This window comes from Ochlerotatus camptorhynchus, unplaced genomic scaffold (genome assembly GCF_037179485.1).
Source record: "Ochlerotatus camptorhynchus isolate MF236.1 unplaced genomic scaffold, CSIRO-AGI_Acam_v1.1 ptg000216l, whole genome shotgun sequence".
NCBI lineage: Eukaryota > Metazoa > Arthropoda > Insecta > Diptera > Culicidae > Ochlerotatus > Ochlerotatus camptorhynchus.
This window is the reverse complement of record NW_027040706.1, coordinates 1,382,096-1,404,320: the sequence shown is the minus strand read 5'-3', so window position 1 is coordinate 1,404,320 and position 22,225 is coordinate 1,382,096. Positions and strand designations below refer to the sequence as shown.

The 22,225-nt window shown below is 37.5% G+C and overlaps 1 protein-coding gene across 1 annotated transcript in view; it reads right to left on the bottom strand.

The window, feature by feature from the left end:
• Positions 1 to 11,975, bottom strand: part of LOC135703595 (unc-112-related protein-like) — a 51,526-nt gene extending 39,551 nt beyond the window's left edge. The window contains exon 1 of the mRNA XM_065224854.1: positions 11,326 to 11,975. Coding sequence (XP_065080926.1) covers positions 11,326 to 11,452 — 127 coding nt within the window. The 5' untranslated portion in view covers positions 11,453 to 11,975. The remainder of the gene's footprint in view (positions 1 to 11,325) is intronic.
• Positions 11,976 to 22,225: the final 10,250 nt, after the last annotated feature.

The following is a 22,225-nucleotide window of genomic DNA, read 5'->3' as shown; positions in this document are numbered from 1 at the left end:
TCTCAGTCTAGGGTAATTCAAACAGTTAGTTGTGCAACTAACTGTTTAAATTACCCTAGACTGAGAAAGCCATAAAAACGAAATCTCCATACAACCAGTCGAACAACCAAATCAATAACCATGAACTCTACCTGTGGGCAAAACTTCATAAAATTCTAAATTCCTTCGGCCCATTTTGTCCGCTAAAAAATCCCCTGATATGTATGATATGATCCATTTCAAGCAGTATTTGGAGATTTATTAACAATTTGGATTTATACGGTTAAATAACCAGGAAATCAGGAGCATGTTCAATTTTTATTAACAAAAATAAATGATTGTTCCTCTAAAAGTATTGGTTCTTAAATACTTTTAAATATAGAATCAAATTCAATCTATCTCTCAGATTCTGTACACACATAGATGATTTTACAGGAGATAGTATTTTTTGCTAGGTTTTTGAATTGTTGAGAAAGTTGTTAAAAAATAAAATGGCCGTTATCCGTAAAGAATTAATGAAATCGACAAATGTTATTTTCTATCATTAAATTGTCTTATTTTTTTTTAATTTTCCACAGATTTCTAAACTTATACCGAAAAGTTCTGCAATTGAAAAACGAAGTAAAACCTTACTGACTGGATTATTAACACCGGAAATAATCGTCAAAAGTAAGTAATTTGTATTTCTAGTAGCACTTGGGGATTTATGTTTAACAATCGATTATATAGGACAACATAAGAAGGAAATGAAAATGTGTGCGTACAACTGGCAGTGAAGCTGACGGCATGCGAATTTGCAATCTATTTATATTTGCACATTAATATTTCTCACCATACGGCAGTGCTTCGTTCTGGCAGTTAACTCCCCCTATTTCAGTCTAGATCAGACCGAGAGATTTTGTTGAAATGTTGGAAATACAACAAAAGATGACTAACAGCTGCTGGCTTACTTTCGCCAGCCTGCGTATTGAACGTTTTTGAATTTATCGTCAACCAAGAAGAGAGGGAGTGAGTTTCTTGAATGGCACTTTATGGCTTTGAATTGTAGTATTTTCTACATTGTTAATACCTATCGCACTCGTATATGTTAAACCGCATAGGCTCATGTACATAAGCCAACGGAACTTAGCATCACTAAAGGATGTAAAAGCCGCGAACCTTCTGTTGGTGAATACTGTGCTGCGCGTGTACATATAAATAGGACATTAACTTATCAAGCCTATACACAACATACCTGTCTACTTATACACGGCGCGCTAGAGTGCAAAGGAAACATATTGCTATGACGGCAATAAACACTTGCTTCGTTCTGTTCATCCGCCGAGAACACAGTTGGCGACGGCGAGAAACCGCGTCTTGAAGTGCACACGACCAATTTTGGGCATTGACCTTGATTAACGCTTGTAATATTACTCTTTTATCTTCGATATTCATCCCAATACCTACATGCGAATCGAATATTGCCACCAGTTTATTTTGAACTGCAGTGGGTGCATATGTAGTTTGGTGAGTTTCGATGTCAATTGTCCTAGTAACGAGAATACATCGAGACTGTTTTTAAATGCTCCACTACCCGCGTCAAGTTCTAATTGAGATTTACGATCTATTTTATAAATTGATTTTGTGTACAATGCGGGTTACTAGAAGCAGTATAACAAGACACAGGCAGCAAATAAAGTTTCCGTGATAATAAGCCGTTCCTATAATTCCCCCTTACATGGTAACAAATATAAAGTTAAGGATGAACCCTTACGTATTAATCAACAAGTAAATATTAACGTCAACACTGGTATGACGTCATATGCAGTGATTTCATTGATGCTAAGCTTTTATGACGCATAAGTATTCATTCCAAAGGGGCATGACTCAGTGTGCATATTGGCCATCTCAAGGTGGGTAAACAAGTTCCAGGTAAAAATGTTTGAAAAGAATGCGTGACAATTTACTGGTGAGTTAAATTAATTACTCGAAATGGTATGTCAATAGCCCTATACAACTTGGCCTCTCGTGGCTATCATGAAAAACGTCATAATGATACAGATTACAAAAATTTGCACGAGGCGAGGTATGGGAGAGGTATTTGTTGCCCTCGGCAGTTGGCAGCGCTAAGCGGCCATAAATTAATAGCACCCTGCTGCATGATGTTGGTACCAGCGATTCGATCGATAATCTTTTTTTAGTTGGATTTATTTCCACCTGTCCTAAGAATATGTAAGCTAAGAAATTTGACTGAAGACTGAAGATCGCAGGAGCAGTGCCAGACTTTCGCGAGATATTGACATAATTGTTTTTTACATAGTCACTGATAGACTTGATCCTCAAAAAACCTTCGTCAACATCTCATTCATTTTTTCGTCAATGACAAAGATTCACCTGGTTACAAAAAGTGTAATATCGTGTATTATATGTCAAATTATTGTTATCCAAGCAGTTCATGACGTAGATGCTTGTTCACTTTAACGGCTCTATGTAATTGTTTTGCTCAAGTCATTTAATTTCGTTACAAATTTAGCTCAAGTCATTTAATTTCGTTACAAAATCTACACATGTTTGTCACTGAAAAAGGACATGGTTTACTTTGAAAATGACTGTTACCTCAAATGAGTAACCGAAGCAGAATTTTGAGTATTGCCGTGTATTGTCGAGATTTTCCAGCACTGCTCAGGAGTACTGTTTAATGAATGCTGATATAGATGTCATAGGGCTAGTTTCACCAAAGGAGATTTTCATTTGACTTAGATAAATAATAAATGGTTAGGTGTAAGGTTACAATGTAGGTATTTTCTTCTATTGTTTATCAATCGTTGATTAATTTGAAATCTGCTTAATCTGCATCCACACTAGTGAAGTGTAGAATTACCAAGTTACACAAATTTTTAGGTGGTACAATTCCTAGAATATTGTACAATCGAGGTAGAATTTCATCCGTTGCATCATGGGCAGCAATTCTGGATTAATCACAGCCTCTTAGATGGAAGGGATACAACCTTCAATGATCGAAAACAGTCCTGGTCTTACTTACTTACGATAGATGCACAGCTCTTCGACCGGCCGCGACCTTTCATAAGTGTCACGGAAGAGGGATGGGTGGAACTTTGTTAGTAGGAAGGGCCCACGTACAGTGCTGTTCGATATACTAGTAGTGCATGCCGATTTTCATACAAAATTTACAACTTTGACATGTTGTAACTTTGTTCTCTTAAGATCAATTGAGCTGAAACGTTCGCCAAAAAAAAAACTACAAATATGTTCAATTTTACGATTACAACATGCCAAATTTTTTAAATCACCAGCCGGAAAGTCAGGTACTAGGTAAAATTGTTCGAAATAATAGCAGTTTTTGTTTTGAAAATGTATGTACTGCAAATATTTTAAACATTTTTAACTATTATGTACATTTGTTAATTGGGTTAGAATTTTAAAGCCTTTTTTTTTTTCTCATGGAAATTTTACTTAGTGGCAGTATAGTCGCTATATTTATATTCTGGCGGAACCAATTCCACACGCAGAGAAATGGTTTTTAAATTCAAATGGATATATTTTTGACTCAGGGCCTAATATATTTTTGATATTGTTTCAAATATATTATTAGGTTAATTCAAAGAAAAATATTTTTGAATCAACAAACCGGTTGTAGAGTCAATAATCTGTTTGTTGATTCTAAAAACCATTTTGTTGATTCAAAAATATGTTTTGTTGAAATAGTGATACAATATGTTTGAATCAATAACAAAATACATTAGGCCCTGAAACAAAAATCCATTTTTCTGCGTGCATATATTGTAGACCAACAATATAAACTTTAATAGTTCAACCGAACGCATTTTTGGATAGGCGAATTTTTCCCCAACCCGATGATGGTGTTAGTTTGCATAAACTACCTAAGACACACCAGGAACATGACCGGATGTGTCGAATGTTTTTAAATGAATTATTGAAGAATATCGAATACACCACTGTGAACAATTGGGCGAGAGTCAAAATGGCACAAACTTGGTTAATTGCCATTTATGCGAAGTTTCATGGAATTCTGAGAGTAAAAATCTAAAATTTGTTATTTGACCTGGAACTGCTCATAAACAAGTACGTATCACATGAAAATTCAGACGCAGACCCACATACCTATTTTCATTTTTACATCCTTCCCAGAAGATGCAGAATTTTGCTATTTCTCCAGAAGTAAACTACGTAAGATTTATATCATATGAAAAATATTCACCTCCAAATAGTAAAGGGGGGGGGGGGCAAGGTGAAAATATCATATGAAAAATGTTTACCTCCAATTTTGCAAAGGGGGGGGGGGACTCCGGCGAAAATATCATATGAAAAATTGTCACCTAAAAGTATGCAACGGGGACCAAGATGATAATATCATATAACAAATTTCCACCTCCAATTACGCAATGCTCCCCACCAAGGTGAAAATATCATATTGTCAAAAGGTTAAACGGGGAAATCGCTTTATCTCTAACACGTCAGATTGGTGTAGATTTTGTTTTTGTTTATACAGGTAGGAATTGATAAGATCTTTCCACTGTGAAAATTTCAAGTTGATGAAGTGTGCCGTTGATTAAAAAAAAATTATCGATTAAAATAATTATGCACATTACAGGGCTGGTAGAGGGTATGTGATGTATTAGTAGTGACTTTAGTGACTAAAATAACGAAAATAGTGACATTTAAACAATAAAAATTAGACCAATAGTGACATTTATTGATCGGAAAGATATGGTTCCAATCTTCCGTTGATTGCGATTGCCGCTTCTAGAAATTTAAAAAACTCACAAACCCATCATGCGCATTTTTCATGTTTCTAAAATATAAAACAAATTGTTTCCACGTGAAGAACTGCAATTTTTTTTTTTTTTTTTTTTGTAGTGATCCAGTGGCAGCAACTTGCTAAAACTCTACACTGGACCCCTTTTATTGATAAATTTTGCTTCTATGAGCCTCTATTTTAAATCAACACACAGACGTTCCTAGGCTATGGTGCCCATTTGGTCACTGTTGTTTTTGTGCTGATCCAAATAGTTTTGATAATATAATTGCGCATTCTTTTTTTTTTTTATGTTGATTTTGTCCCAGTCTTGTCTTCTGTCGTCACTTATTTTGTCATTTTGTCTTGTGTATTAACCCCCACTTGTCTTGTTTATTGTGTCAACTTGTGTCTATTGTCCTTCCCCATCTGTTACTCTGTCATGACTAATTTCATTGATATATAAAAATAGTAATATCAATTACAGGATAATATGGTTATTTCTCGATTACTTTTTCAAAGGGAAGCACCAGCTCCTGCAAACAATGCATCCGATCGTCGATCCGGCGCAACCGGCAGCTCGCACACGCTTATCAACGCCACCAGCAGGTAGAGGAAAATTTCCCCTATCTGATGATAGTGCCAGTTAAGCCAAATCGACGACCACACGCACCGCCTACAAAAGCCGATACGCTCCCTTGAAAAAGTTATCGAGATTTCTACTAATTAATGAATTATTGACAATTACCTCTCATGATCCTTGGCTCTGATTTTAACTTACCACTTTTTGATTATTTATCAAATACCTCTCCCAGAATATATAACTCACCGATGCTTTGTTGGTTTCTGGTCTCATTTGGATTGGTCCTGAATTTGTTTGACATCCTGTTCGAAGTAATTCTTTGAGTTCCAGCTTGTACGTGTCTCACGTCATATGATTCGCCATTCATAAAGATAATGGGTTAAAAGGGAGTAAAACATACATAAAGGTAGATTAGTATTAGTTGTACTTGATCCAAACAATAGAAAGAAGCATAGATGACTTAGTAGAAAAATAAAACTAATAAATAGCTAAAAGTGCAATGGATAAGTGTTAGTTCCGGGATCATTTTAGTGTTAGTAGTTATGTTAGTTTTGATCCGTATTCAGCCCTGCTGGCCCCTCAAGCACTATTTGCAGCAATTGTGATAAGATTATGCGACACTGCTACTCCTACTATGTTAGATGTATGACTTGTCAATTTTCGCAACGCAATGTCTTTCAATAAATCACTCAATCAATTTGATGTTTGAAAATTTGCTCAAAAGGGCTTTGTTGACACATCATACCTTACCGAAAACTAAAGCACAACAATGCTAATTCTTATTTCAAACCTATCAACATATTTAACACATCTTTCCTAAAATTTCACTTGTTCGTAAGCGCCTGGTTGAAGATATGACTTTCGCTATTGACATTGTCTGTAATTAACAAATACACTAAATAGGAAGATTTATTATACAACTTCATAGGCTAGTCGCCTCCCTAAGCGGACCCCCCGCGTCCTATCTCTTATGTTAATTAACTTTCTGAATTCTATAATTGAAGTTTATTTAATAAATAACTGAAATCTCTAATCTACCTACATAACCCATGCTTTTAAATTACAATTTAACGTGTTTCAAGTACTTCTGGCTTTTACATATCTTATCTTATATCTTTGTTCGTCCCAGATGACACCTTCAAGTGACTAAAATGCTTCACTTTGAAGTTAGTTTCCAAGCTAATTTTAAATTGTATATTGTATAGGGTAAATGTTCCAACTACGCTCTCACGTTTCCACTATGTGGCCCCACAAAAATACATATGGGTATGTCACAATAGAAGCACACCACAGTGGAAATCCCGAGCCATAGTTCAAACACTTATCCCAAATCAAAATGAAGCACATATAAGATTAGTTACAATACCATGTACAAAAATGATGTTTAACATTGTTTTCTGAGTAATACTTCAATGAAAATAACAATGAAAGCTTGTCACGCAAATAGAAGGAGCACTGTTGGGCACTTTCTGAAATATTTCAATAGTATAATTCCCTTGCAAACCCAAATAAATCTATCTGCGTAAAAAATAAATAAAATAAGAGTGATTTGCGGCAAAACCCGCCAGTATCACACCCAACGTCAGTGCCTATACGTAAGCGTACTACGACGCGGCTTTCAATAAAAGGAGTAACAAGTGTGATACTATCACTGCTAGACTAGATCTTTGGTTCTCTCATGCAGCGGTTTATCAGAGAGGGGAAGCTTAGTAATCCCCATCGCCTGCCCATGCCGCCATTCTATCGCGGCATGAGCCAGCAACGCCGACCATAAACCTACCGTCTCCAACACTCCGCTATAAAGCATGAAATTAAGCCCGCCCACCAACAGCAAGGTGCAAAAACTAGCCAAGGGGAGGGTAAATTGTTTCCACGTGAAGAACTGCAATCTATAATTAAATGTAGATCTAAGTTAGCCATGAGCATTTTAATAAAAAAAAATCGGTCTTTTCTTTGTAACCCCTATAGCCATTACATCTTCTGTAACACCGCAAAGGGACTGTTCATAAACTACGTAGACCAATTTTTTTGAAAATTTGTGTGGACCGTAGACATTTTTTGGCCTGCTACCAACCCTGACATTATATCTTCGGAACCAGAAGGTATATCAACATAAAATCAATAGCGATCAATGAGGCGATTGTGTCTTTCAAACGAGATATCAACCATATTGATCGCATAAACCATCTCGAAAAAGCTTGCCTAGATGAAAAAGTGTTGAGAATGGATGCGACTCACGCAAGGACTATTAATAAATAATAAGATTCTTTTTAATTGGTCGCGGCCTTAGGTCAGGAACAGAGGAAAAATCCGATTATTAATGCGAAAAAAAATACAATACAATTTAACGGATTTAAAAGGAACTCAAGATTCTGTGACATCATTTTTTCTCGATGTTTGGACAAACTAAAGCTACCGGGTTTCAAAGATTTGTCAAATTACTGGCCTTTGAAAAAATGGCGAGAGCTTGAAAATTTTCCTAGACCATTGTTTGACATTTAAGGCTAGGAAAACATCCAAGATTTCGAAATAAAATTGCCAGAATATTTGGTCTAGAACTTTTTGTCGAAACCTCTGACAATTTGTGATAGGTCTATGACAATTTCGAGATTAAAAAAAAAATATAAGTTAGTCCATCAACATTAATTTGACAGTTAACGTTTCCGTCTGTTCGCAAACTCTTCATGTCAGTAAGAATTTACACACGAATTTTTAATGAATCTTTCTAACACAAATTTGTTGCCAAATCGAGCTGTGATTTGATATAAGTTTATAAAGTCAGATTCGTTACTCTCAATATTGGTCGGAAAAAAGTGACTTAAGTGACTGCATTTTAAGGAATGTGACTTTAGTGACTTTTTGATGAAAAAAGTGAATTTTAAGTGGCTGACTTGAAAATAGTGACCAAGTCACTAAAAAGTGACCTGCTACCAACCCTGACATTATATCTTCGGAACCAGAAGGTATATCAATAAAAATCAATAGCGATCAATGAGGCGATGGTGTCTTTCAAACCAGATATCCATATTGATCGCATAAGCCATCTCGAAAAAAGCTTGCCTAGATGAAAAAGTGTGAAGAATTGAAAGGAGGTGTATTCTCAGAAGAATTACAAGGAAGTTTTGGAGAATACGTACGGAGAATTAAAAAAAAAATATTCAGGATAATTATCAGGAGTGTTCCAAGATAATTCTAAGGTAGCTCTGGTATGTCATTGTGATTCTGATACGGGGTATTCGAATTCTCCGGATATTTCCAAAGGAATTGTGAGATGTATAAATCACATTTTAAAATAGACTTCCTTTCCTTGTTTTTTCCGTCGATCTTGTTTTCCGTGCTGAGGTCCAATGCTACCGACGCCAGGGAGGCAGCTCCCACATCTGGACCCTACCTTTCGACCCATCAACTCATAAACCGGGGACCAACGACTTTACTTCCCATGGAAGGCATGATCAGAGATGTTATGCCTCAGAACATCCCGGCGGCGCCGACTGGGATTGAACCTAGGCCTGCTAGGGTGAGAGGTAATTACGCTTACCACTACACCACCGGCGCCGCTCTTTAAAATAGACTTAATAAATGTTGCTATTGTTACAAACAGGTTTGGAAAATCGTTAACATTTTTTTGTGAATTTATTTACATTCATTTGCCTCTAACTTTTTTCATCAACGGAATTCCGTAAAACGATGCATGAAGTTTTTTTTTAGGTTTTGATATTAGCTACCACTTTTCTGTATTACTCCAATCTGTATCTCTTATGCATGATGAATGTAATTTACATTAACTGAAAAACAATGGTGAATTCTGTTCGCACTGGTTCATCATGCATAGGAGATACAGATGATTCTGAGCAAATTATCAAGGCAATACTGAGGTGAATAATAAGAAATCTAAGGAACTCTGATAAGAACTCCAAGGAGCTCTAGAGGGTATGTCAAGGATAGTCAGGATCATATTCCAAGTGGATTTTATAAAAATATATATTTACTTTTCATGCAGAAGTCTGCTACAAATTTATGCAATTTCTTACGCGAGTGAATTACAGATCGAAAGGCATTATCAAGAGAATAAGAAGAGAAGATATGAAGGGATTATCAAAGAGTCGTAGAGGAATTCTGAAATAAAACTTGAGTAAATTCTTGAGAAATTCCAAAGAAATCCTATGAAGAGTTTCAAGGGAATTATCGAGGTATTTAGGAACATTTTCAAGATCCAGACAGAAGTTCAAAATCCAGGATTTGTAATTTTTTTAAAGGATTCTGAGGCATTGAAAAAGCAGTCAAGAGAGAGACTCACACAAATTTGACATGTCCTATGATTTGAAAAAGTTATTTATAACAGTAATGTTAGGAATTAATTATACAGTAACGTTATTTTATTTGTTTTCGTTAAAAGCTTTCATACCCTTTTTATCAAAATTCTAATGGAACGAAACGTTTCGATTGCCCTCAATTCCACGGCGTATGTAAACTTCGACCAAGGAATGCGGCGTACGTGTCATGTGTGATAAAATGAAGTCAATAATCAATTAGTATCCACTCACACGCCGCTCTGGCGGATGCTAGACAGCACACACCAATGCAGCTTAGTGCAGTGCAGAGTTCCTGTCGTGTGTAGGTTGCCTGTTGCACCATTAAGATCGGAGGCAGCTGAAACCAAACAACAACCCGCGAAAACGCGATCGTGCGCATGTAGGTACCTATAGGATGTCGTCATCTCCTATAGGTATATCGATGTGGTATGCAAAATGCATCTGTATATAGCATTGGGGCGTTGCAATTGCAACTGAGGACAATATAGTAAACCTGCTGCAATATGGAATCGTACCTACTAGTGTTCTAATTTCTGTTCAGTCCAAGAACGTTTTTCTATTTGACCTTTCCTTTTTGAGCGGGCAGATGAACTACGATACCCCACATATGGTCGAAAGCTATTATTTTCGAACAATTTACGTGGGACAAATTTCACGGACACCACACTCACGCTTCGCTCACTGCGGTTTTGTTGTCCCACGTCTTGTAGTTATTACTAGAGCTTGGCTGATCTATGGCCACACTCGTAGCCCTCTGCAAATCTACGGTGCGGCGTGCCGTTGCACAGAGGTGGCACACTGGCGTTGTTGTGTTTGCCTTTTTTCCAAATGATATTATACTACATATCCCCGCAGTATGGATTCGATCAAGCGAGAATTTTAATCGTGTATTACGAAAATTATATTTTTAGATTCCCCCGCTTTGTATATCCCATCCGGTTGACGGTGTGCGCGAGGTGATTTCGTCAGAGACCTAGGTATATCGGAAATGAGGAACGAGCGTTTAGCACGTTCGAGTGACAGAGATTGATAAGGATTGCCTAATTTCCTATAGGCGGTTCGCTTTATTGGCAGGTCTTCACCATGAAATCTTTCGAACCAAATAAAACTTTGTTATTCTAAATAGCTGACGACGTATTGTGGGGGCGTACAAAGGGAGAATAGTTTTTTTTTAAAGGAAGTCAGTAAAATCTATTCCGGATGTCCGAGATATAAATTAAAGGAAATTTGAAATGTGGCAATCATTTTAAATTTTAGGTCGAGGCCAAAATTTTTCAATTAGATCGTTAATTGTTGTTATTTATATTGTTGTTGCTTAACATTACTTATATTTATGTCAAGCTCATAGCAAAATCTCAATATAAACGATGCATTGGTAGTAATTAATATCTTATCAGAAATATAAATTACGATTAAAATTAAAATTTTGTTAAGTTAAACTTTTAAAGCAAGCTAAACACCTTCTTTTGCTATACCTTGTAAGCATGGATTCCAATACGAACTGAAATGCAAACTGTGCTTAACACACGTAGATAAGATAAGGTGGCATTCGCTATTCAGTGTAGATTATGAACGAACATTCTACGCAAATGGCAGTAAGCTGGCTGCTCAGCCAGGAGCAGCCATCAGCACACGACATTCGTTAAAATCTAAATAATGTCATCATTGTTGGATTCCATCCTTTCCACACTTACCTGGATCGACTAGCTTGAGCATGACGCCACCAATGTGCAGATCTCCGCGAACTCGCAGTGTTTTTTCGACCTGCAGGTCTGTGATGAAGACCCGCAGGTTCCATGTGTTGTCGCCTACGTGTATCATCGCTTCCGGAACTCTGGAACAGCAGCTGTACTAGTATCCTTGGTTACTTGTTTGTGCTTCGTTTCCTCTTAATTCACTACCGTGACTCGTCAGCGGTATGCCAGTGATGAATTTCTCTTCTCCCGTTTGAGGCACTTCTTGTTTCCACTTTGCTTTATTAATATTTCTAAGAAGTATGTATACGAGGTTTGCTTACATCACACACTGTTTTAAGGTCACCGCACCTATGAAGCTTTTCGTAAATGCCTCTGCACCTAACAGCACGGTGTGATATATTCACTTCACTGCACCAAAATCACACTTATTCTTAGGCAGAAATCGACTCGATAGTATCACAATTTTCACAATTTGTTGTGCCCAGGATGGTGTATCTCTATATTTCCCGTTTGTGGAAGCAAATAAGGCAGTAGAAAAGATGGAAGAAGGCACACACAGATAGAAAATAAATATTCACTCTCAAACTATATTAAGCGAACAAACGGACGATACAACATAAAACGTCATTTCAACACGGCTGCCACTCAAAGACTGATGAATTATTCGTGAACAGGGAGCTGAGAGAGAGAGTAACGAATAAATTTAATATTAGTAAGCGTCACATGGCATGTCTGCGAGTTTACTCACACATGTAGCTTAGCACTAGAGCACACTTATCTAGATATGAAATCATCACAGGTTTATGCTTCAGCTACGACAAAAGTAATTGTAGCATAAATGGAGAGGATTAATTTAAGCTTTCATTAATTTAAATTAGGTACATTAATGCTATGGGTGCTTTCCCATCAAACAATGAAGCAATTACTTGCATCCTTAGGTTTTATTCACTGTTTTCAACGAAAGTTCGTTATTTCATTGGTTCAATCAATCAGCACCCGCAAAGGAAAAATATGTAAAGCATAGCATATGAAATGCTGCATAACTTCAGGCGTTTCCCGTGGAAATAACCCAGAAAGGTGAATTTAAAATGTGATTCAATTACCACCTCCGAACACGGTGGGTAAAAAACTTTACGCCTCCGAAAAACGTGTAACGGCAAGTTTGCAATGACATAATTTAGCCATTTCTTGATGAATTTCAAAAAATTGTGGTACCTCTAGAATTCCTAGGGTCTGTAGATTATTTTGATTGCAAGAAAATTAAAAATAAGGTCGTTACACGTTTGTTTTAAAGTGTGTTTATGGGTTTTGCAAGTGGCTTAAAATCTATAATCTAGAACCATGAACCACAAGAGTTCATAATTAGCCAGAATACAGTCATGATTCCTATATATGGATCCTGGAGACAACAGAACGGTCCCCGCAGTTTTTGAAAAACACTAGGAACTGTGATGATATAATGAATTTGGGGTCGTGACATAAACATGCACCCTGATGGTCAGGGGACCGTCCTCCAGAAGATCCGGAACATACGTGAAAGTGGACAATCCACGAAACTCATCTTAGAGCTCCGCGTTTTTTTACATTATGAACTGTGATTTAAGAAAGAATTTGTTGTCGTGACAAAACATGGACCCAGAAAGCCATCGGACCGTCCTTCGAAAGATCCGGAACCTCTATAAAAGTGGTCAATCTATGAACCTGCTCTTAGAGCTCCGCGGTTTTTTCGAAAACACTTGGAAATGTCATATGCAAATTAATTTGGGATCTTAATATAAACATGTACCTAGAAGGCCATGGGACGGTCCTCCGGAAGATCTGGAACATCCTTAAAATGGTCAATCCACCGAAAAACCGACATGAAACTTAAACTTAACTCTTGTTCGAGAATCCATAACGGCCGATTCAAATGTGCAGCGATCCCATCTGTGAAAACCATAGCAATGTTTTATCTAGATAAAAATAAATTGTCCGAAATAGATTCGACACGAACCAACTCATAAATTTTGTATGCCTGTTCGTAGCTAGGATAAATACACGGACACGGCGGTAGATGTCATTTTAGTGCTTTGATCAGAAATTTCTTTGTAATTTGTATGATCATTCATGTCGGTTTGTCGGTAGTCAATCCACGAAACTGATCCTAGAGTTCTACGGTTGAAAAACTTAGAACTGTGATATAAGAAAGAATTTGGGTCATGACATAAACATGAACCCGGCTAGCCATGGGACCGTCCTCTGGTAGGTCCGGAATATCCGTACAAGAGGTAAATAAATTAAACTGATCCTAGAGCTCCACGGTGTTTTTTTTAAACTTCAGGCACTGTGATATAAGAATGAATTTGGGGTCATGACACATGTATCTAGATGACCATGGGACCTTCATCTGGAAGATCTGGAACATCCGTAAAATGGTCAATCCATAAAACTTATCCAAGAGTTCCACTTTTTTTCGAAAACACGCGGAACTGTGATATAAGAAAGAATTTGGAGTCGTAACATAAACATGGATTCGAATAACCATGGGATCGTCCTCCGGAATATCCGTAAAATTGATCCATCCATGATACTGATTCTAGAGCTCCAAGTTTTTTCGAAAACATTTCGAACTGTGATATATGAAATAATTTGGGGTCGTGACATAAATATGAACCTGGATGACCATAGGACCGTCCTCCGGAAGATCCGGAACATTCATAAAAGTGGTTCATTCTACCACGTAGATACGGGCATAAAAAATTCAAATTCTGGGAAAATGTGATTGTTACTTCATTAAAGAAATTTTCAGGTTTGTCTCTCACTACTGGGACTTGTTTTTTTTTGTATTTTTAGACTTGTAGAAAATATGCAAATCATACTAAATAATTTCAAGATTCTGGATTTCAAGGTCTTTTAAATAGATTAATTCATTAGAAAGCAAACTTGAATCATTTTCCAAGATTCTAAACTTTGAACAAACTCTTTCTTAACATTGAATGAACTCAAAGAAGATTTACGAAGATCCGCACAAAGATCATAATAAAGAAATTATACAGAATAAAATATGTTACAGATTAAAAAGATTTGTTATTGTGAAAAAATATGGTAATAGGGCTTGGGATCTAATTTCCGTCCTACTAAGCACAACCCGCGCTTTACCTCTCTTTTTTGAACAGGTTTGATAGAAATGTATTTTCTGTGAAAGACTTCTAAATTTATTCACCTTTCCATACGTACCGTTGGATTTGATAAAGAGTCACAATTTGTTGTATTTAGGTACTTCAATTTGTTGTATTTAGGTACTTCATGTTGTAATCCACTTCTTTTATTTAATTCAGGCATTCGAGGATCTTTCTGGAACAGTTATAACAGATGGAACCGTAGAGAAGCAATCTTATCTTGGATATAGCTTCGGATATTTCTTTTTGTGACAGGAAAGGACTGACATCTATGACCATGCATCAATTGAAGAAGGTCGTGATAGACTTCGGGCTTAAGTATTATTCTAATATTTACATTTTGAACTGTATCCTTGAAAATTGTCTTGGAAAAAGTTATCCTAGCATCGAAATGGCTATACGAATGTTTTGCCGCTTCCTGATACAGAGGCATCGTTTGAACGCAGCTTCAGCTACCGTATGCGTGATAATGTTTGCACCATTGAGCAATTTCAAAATTAAAAAAAAAATCAAAAATTTCGTTTTCGAGTTTTTTTTATATATTTAAAGGGGGGATGTTTCTCAAAGTCTTAGCAACTATAAACTATGTTAATCATCGATCGAGTTTCCACTTGCTGCAATTACGGCCTCCACACGCTTCCGGAATGCACGGCAGGTTCTAATAATGTAGTCTGGATCCATTTCTCTCCAAGTTCGGGTCAATGTTTGTCTGAGGCTTGCTGTACTCGGGTGGCATTTAGATGAGGCCTTGGCCTTCGTGACGCGCCATATTGAGTAATCCAGCGGATTAAGATCGGGGCTGGATGGTGGCCACATATCCTTCGCCCAGAATGGAAGATGTTCCTGCAACCTCTTCTGAGTTCGGTTCGAGGTGTGGCACAGAGCCCCATCTTGTTGAAATACAACATTTGGCTTCGGACCGTACTGTTCTTTGATCCACGGAAGAACATACTTACTTAAAATCCCGACGTAGACCTTCGTGTTGACCTTGTCGCCTTCTGGAACGAACACCGAGTCCCTTTTTTTTGCCATCAGAAGCCACCAATCCAAACACCATAACGCTAGCAGGATGCTTGGTCAGATACACGTTCTTGTGCTAGTCGGCCACGTCTTTTACCGGAAGAGAACTAATATACCGGTCGGTTCTGGAATTTGTTACGGGATCGACGATAAACATGCTCTCGTCGGTGAACAGGATTACCGGATTTTTTCGCTTAAGGAAGTTCAAGATTCTCTTGCATCGTTGTTTTTTTTTCGTGCCCTCGACTTCACTCCGCAATCTTCCTTTACGATCTTCCGTGCCGTAAAGTCACTGATCCCGTGTTCCTTTGCTATTTTCCTTATTGAACGCACTGAATTCACCCGAATCTTCCTTTTGATAGCAGCGATAACCCTCGGAACCCGAGCTGACCTCGGATGACCTGTGGCCACCTTTGCGGATAGTTGTCCTTTCTTTTCTCGGTCTAAAACCCTTTTGACGGTCCACCGGGACACTTCCACGGCGATTGAAATGTCTTTTTGCGACATTTGCGCGTGGGACAAATCACGAATACGCTGTCACTTCGTCATGGTGCAACTGTCAAACTAAGTAAATCATTTTCTCAATCATTCACAGCCTACTACGGTATGAGTTATAGATTACGTGCATGCAAAGAAAACCAAGGCATTGTATGCACAGGTGAAACGGGAACCTTATTTGTACGATGGTGCAAACATTATCACGCATACGGTAGTTCAAAATTATAAACATATATCTTCGTTCACAAATGAGAACTTGATTGAATGATATTTTGGATGGAGCTCAATATTAATCAGCTTGTGTCGTTTGTCTGATGGTCCTACACTGTCCATAAACGTATAACAGTCCCATGTGGAAAAGAACAAGCCGAGAAAAACGCTGTTTATTTTTTTCTTTCGTGGCATCTTATGGTTAGGACAACTTTAACGCTTCCAGAACTTGATTTGAATGATATTTTGATATTTTGGATGGAGCTCAATATTAATCAGCTTGTGTGGTTTGTGTTAGAGTTGGTGTATAATGAGTCACGCCAAGAGTGTAGCCAAGTCTACCTATTGAACTGTCAAACCAGCTACCTATCGTGCAAAGTAAACAAACATTACGATGCTATGAAGGGTCCACGAAAGGTATTGCAATAAAATATAAAATATAATCGAAGAAATTGTTTATTCGATTCAGCCTGTACAAATAAAGTAATTAATAAAAAAAAAAATCGAAGAAATGAGCATAAACACGCAGTGAGCGTTAAATTGTCATGGGATACGTTCGGTAATGATTAGTAATGAGAATTTCTACTATTTTTGTTAAGATAATTTGACAAAATCACTGATATAATGATTTACTACAGCCGCAATTTTTTTTCTCTCGCTAGAAGTCATCTGAAGTTGTAGAAGTCCTCTGTTGGCAAGTGAAAAGAATGGGAATCTGTCGAAAACCGTGATGCGAGTTCAACTGTTTTTTTTTTCTCTTGGCGTGACTCATTTTACACCGACTCTAGTTTATGTGATGGTCCTACACTATCCATAAACGTATAACAGTCATATGTGGAAAAGATCAAGCCGAGAAAAACGCTTTGATTTTCTTTCGTGGTATCTTATGGTTAGAACAACTTTAACGAAACCGATTGTGTAGTTCCGGAGAAATGGTCTCATTTCTCCGGCTCCTATGGGGTGTGATATATGGCGGAGGCTCCATTCTAAACGATAATAACCTTAACTATAATTTATTTACATATTCCTTCATAATTTATCTCCAGAAATCTACCCATGTTTCTCCTGCCACTGCGCGTGGTAGTTCTTTAGGAGTATTGGTGGTAATTCACTAAACGGATATTCCATTTACCATATTTAGCTGATTAAGCGGAAAACCCATAATGGTTACCCGAAAAAACCTGGAAAAACATAAAATTAATTTTATAGATCCAGTAGCCATCCTGTTTTTAACTCCTGTGTAGATGAATTATGTTTTTTTTTTAGCATTGTTCATGTAGCAATACACAAATTTTATTTTACTATAGAACATTTTAAAAGCCTATCTCATCTCTCATTTCGTAGATAGTTCTAATAATTAGGTGGTGTCATCGATACGCCAAGGCCATGCCAAGCACCGTGTTACAAGCTCGCTGGTCTCATGTAGGCACATGTAAGGTGGTATAGCATCAGAGAGTGGTATTTTAAAAAAGTGACATGTCAGGCAAACATATATTCTAAACATTGATTCAGAAGACCATGAGAAAGTCGAATATGGCTGAGCTTATCTATTCTAGAAAGTCATGCCACACAGTCCTGTTAGTTTTTTTTATCTCGTGGTGCAAAATTTTGCAATACAACCTTTTTATGAATGGTTACAGATAGAAAATTTATATTTAACCTATTCGCGATTATCGTATAATCTTAAGAACCACCCACATGTGCGTTGTGGTAATGTGTGAATCTATTGTCTAAACTAGATCTGTCCTTTCATCGGCTGCAGCGGCGTGGAAACCGTTTTTGCCTCTGTGGCGGCGGCGTGGCGGCGTTGACTTTCATCGGCGGCGTATCTATGGTGGCTGTCAAAATGACACATTTCAAAGTTGAATTTAAACCAAAATATTGTATTACTGTATGTGTGACTTGTTGTAGATAACTCCATTTTGAATTTGTTACCGAAAAACCATCAAAACATTACGGTATTGTAACGGAACTGTTTCATAAGATGATTCTTTCTGTAATTAAAATTATCCCGAATTAAAAAGCCTATTTAGAAGAGATTTTTACCCGAAACCTGACCCGTACCTTAACAGGGTCGGTTGGGTACGAGTATGCAAATAAATAAATTTTCGGGTTCGGGTCGGATACGGGTAACAACAAACGTGGAATAGTCGGGTACGGGTATTTCTAGCATATTATCTAATTAAGAAAGTACGAGATGAACTAGGCAATGAGCTGAAAATCTATATAATAAAGTTTTGAAACAAATTGAAAAATTAATGATTTTGAGCATCAAAACAAGCTTTTAGCGAATTTCTTCAACAAATATTAACACATACCTACCATGCGCCTTGACAAAAACAGGAACCTTAAAAATAAGTGTGCAATGATTGGCGAGAAACGCGTCTTTCGAAATTTAAAAGTATGTATAAAAAATATTACATTGACGGCGGTTCCAAAATTATAACGGCGGCTTATCGAAAATCATCACGGCGGAGGCGGCGTGGCCCGGCGATGCACAGGACTAGTCTAAACGTCAAATTTACGTCAACGCAATGGATGACCCTATATAGTCACACCCCCTGCTTAAGCCAAATCAGTTTACACGATTTTATCTCCGAAACATTTATAATAATTTTTAGTCACATTTTGGTCACTTTTCAGTTACTTTCTGGTTACTTATATAGTTTATTTTAATCACTAATTCACTATTTTTATTGTTTAACACTGCTATCTGCCCTGAAAATGATCCAAATTGATCATAACATAATAATAAGGACGATATTTTGACAAACTGAATCATTTAATTCAGATTATCACTTTCACAGACAAGATATTAACGTAACGTTCGCCATTCACTGCTCAAACTACCATGTGGTGATGTCGTTCACCGCTTGACTTCATTCACCGCTCATATTTTCAAAATTTGTCAAAAAAGTTCTCAAAATGAGTTCTAAACATGCGTTTACCACCACCTCGAAATTTCAAGAGTACAAGTATCAACTTCCACAACAACAGTACAACAATAAAACTAGAACTCCTCGTTTGCTGCAGTATAGCAAACAGGGAGTTCCAATTTCATTAGTGACGTCACAACAGTGTCCGAGATGTGTGCTCTAGAAAACTTGTAAAGATAGAGCATAACAGCAATCATGACGGTCATTTTTGGACCCTTCAAGGAATCACCTTAACCGAATAATTTATTCGTTCAAGATGCCTGCATTATTATTTCACTAATTATTGTCGGTAAAACATACTTTAAAATTACATATGAGCGGTGAATAGAGACCCAACATCGATCAACCATTTAAATCGACCAATATTTCAAAACGAAAGCGAGTGCTTAATCAAAATCTAATCAGTTATTTTGCATAAAGTTCCACATGCATGCACGTAGTTCCCGGACAATAACATTTGGTCAAATATGGAGCTTGCTTCCTGTCTCGAACTGTCTTCAGTCGATAGGGGAGCTCGATCATTTTAATTATCTGCTGTCTTTGAGTTGTTGTCAACGCCGACGCTCAATTGATTTTTTTTATTGATTTAAGCACAGTTAGCACGATCAGCTCCATCCTTTTTCATTTCCTCAAAGATGTTTGCTAGCCTCTGATAAGTATATAAGCCACGTTTATGGTGATGCTTCATGATTGCATTCACAGACAAACAGACGTAACACATAGAATATTTTTCTACATAAAACATCTTCGCTAGAACATTACCGCCATCTGTTGAGTAATGGGCAATACGCTGAACAGATGGCGGTAGTGTGTAAACGTCAAACGCAAGAGGTAAGTAGTTGGTTAAACGTAAAATTAAAACATGACATAGTAAAATCCAAATATTTCATAATTCCGAAAAATAAATTGTTTAATCGAAATTATTATAAATATTAATTTCCATTCATTGAAATTTTTGCAAATATTAATTTACATTGAAGTGCATTTATTGATTAAAGCTTGAATTGTGTCAATAATGGAACAATTGATATGTAAATACATAGAAGAGCAGTACAAAACAGATGTTGTATGCATAAAAATTATTAGACATGAAGGAATAATGACTAATAGGAATAATCATTTCATTTTAAATAGACAACTAACTGGCAATGTGCTGAATGCTCGTAAATCAAAAATTGGCGAGCACTTTTGAGTTACAGTGCTTTCCCGATTTTGTCAGCTCCTGATTTTGTCTACCCCTGATTTTTTAACTTTTTTTCCCGATTTGGTCAGCATGAAGATTTTGCTGAACTTTTGGTTTTTAAGCATGAATTCTCAAGCATTTCACACTAAATGGCACTTAATTGTTTTGTGGCAACAATAACAGAGGTAACTTAAATAAACCTCAATTATTGCGACACTGCACAGCTGTATCGAGTCCCTCCCGATAAAGGTAACTAGGTGGCGGATAGAGCTGGGATGACTACAATACAAGTTATGGGCAGATACCCCATTCAAGAAGAAGGTGTTGTGACCGCCAAAATTAACGGAATATTTATATGCAGTTGCTACGCACCCGATGGACGATGGAGCAGTTCCACGGGACGCTGGTTGGACTTACCGAAGAGCTGATCTGACGAAGAGCGGTAGTCATCCGAGGAGACTTTAATGCTTAGGGCACATTCTGCTGGAAGCTCTGGCGAAGCTGAAAATCAGGCTGTTCAGTAAAGGCATTACCAGCACTTTTCGCTAAGGGTTGGCCGGGAATCCATTATCGACGTCACTTTATGTAGACTGCAGTCCATCGCTGGTGGAAAACATGAATTGGAGAGTGTGTGAAGGATATACCCATAGTGACCATCAGGCAATCCGATATGGCATCGGCCAACGGAATCCTGTGGTAGTACAGAGGACGAGAACTTGCGACCTAAAGTGGAAGACGAGTTGACAGAATCTTTAGGGAGAGCATGTGAAAAGACCATGCCGAGGAAACTGGAGCTAAATAACAGATGGCCTCCTGCTTACTGCTGCAACGAGGCAATTGACACCCTCGGCGCTAGTTGTCTCAAGCCAGAGACGTCCTCTTCAGAGAGCAAGAACAGAAGCAGACAGAGAGGAACGTAGAGGAATGTTCCGAGCACATGAACGAGAGATAAAGCAGAGCAAGTCAAACTGTCAACTGGAGCTGGATATAGATGCTGCTGCCAACGACGCACAGCATGTCGTGATGACGAAGATCAGATGTCAAGTCATGCCCGCTGAAATGTGCTTAGAGAACATAAAAGTCATCGTGGAAGGACTTTTCTCGAAGCACGACCCAACGAACTGGCCACCTACATCGTACGGAGACGGAGAGGGAGATAACGACGAAGTCACCACCCAGACAACCAGAAGTCGTATAATAATGTACAGACAGTATCGTAAATTGCTACAGTTTTAGTCAAAATCGCATATAAGAATGGCATACCTCGCATTATGTTTAAGTTAAATCGTATAGAATGCAAATTTCCGACCAATATGCGATGATTCATTTTTCCATCGTACTGTATCACAAATTAAATCGGATTACATCGTAAGACTTTTCAAAATGAATTTGTTATTACAGATTAAATCGTAAATGATGTTAAATCAACTCATTTAAAATTAAATTAAAATATGCACGTATATGGCCTCCACTTTAATACGTATAAGCCATTTCTTTGCATTATATACGAATTGTTTGTTTGTTTATATGTTTGTATATCACGAAAACAACTTTGAATATACGTGCATTCTGGTTGTCTGGGCAACGAGCAACTCGTATCAGGAAAACTATTGGAGAGGGGCATTTCATAAACTACGTAGACAGTTTAGGGGGGGGGGGGGGATTGGCAATCATCCACGGCCCATACAAATAAAAAAAAATTATGGACAATTGTCTACGCAGGGGGAGGGGAGATCAAGAATCTAAAAAAAACTGTCTACGTAGTTAATGAACAGCCCCAGAAGATCATCCTAAACAGGCTGACGAAATGCACGGAGAGTGAGCAAGGTTTGTCGGAGAGCCGAGAAGGCGTCGAAACAGAAGTGGAGATCGATATTGCGCTGTGATAACGA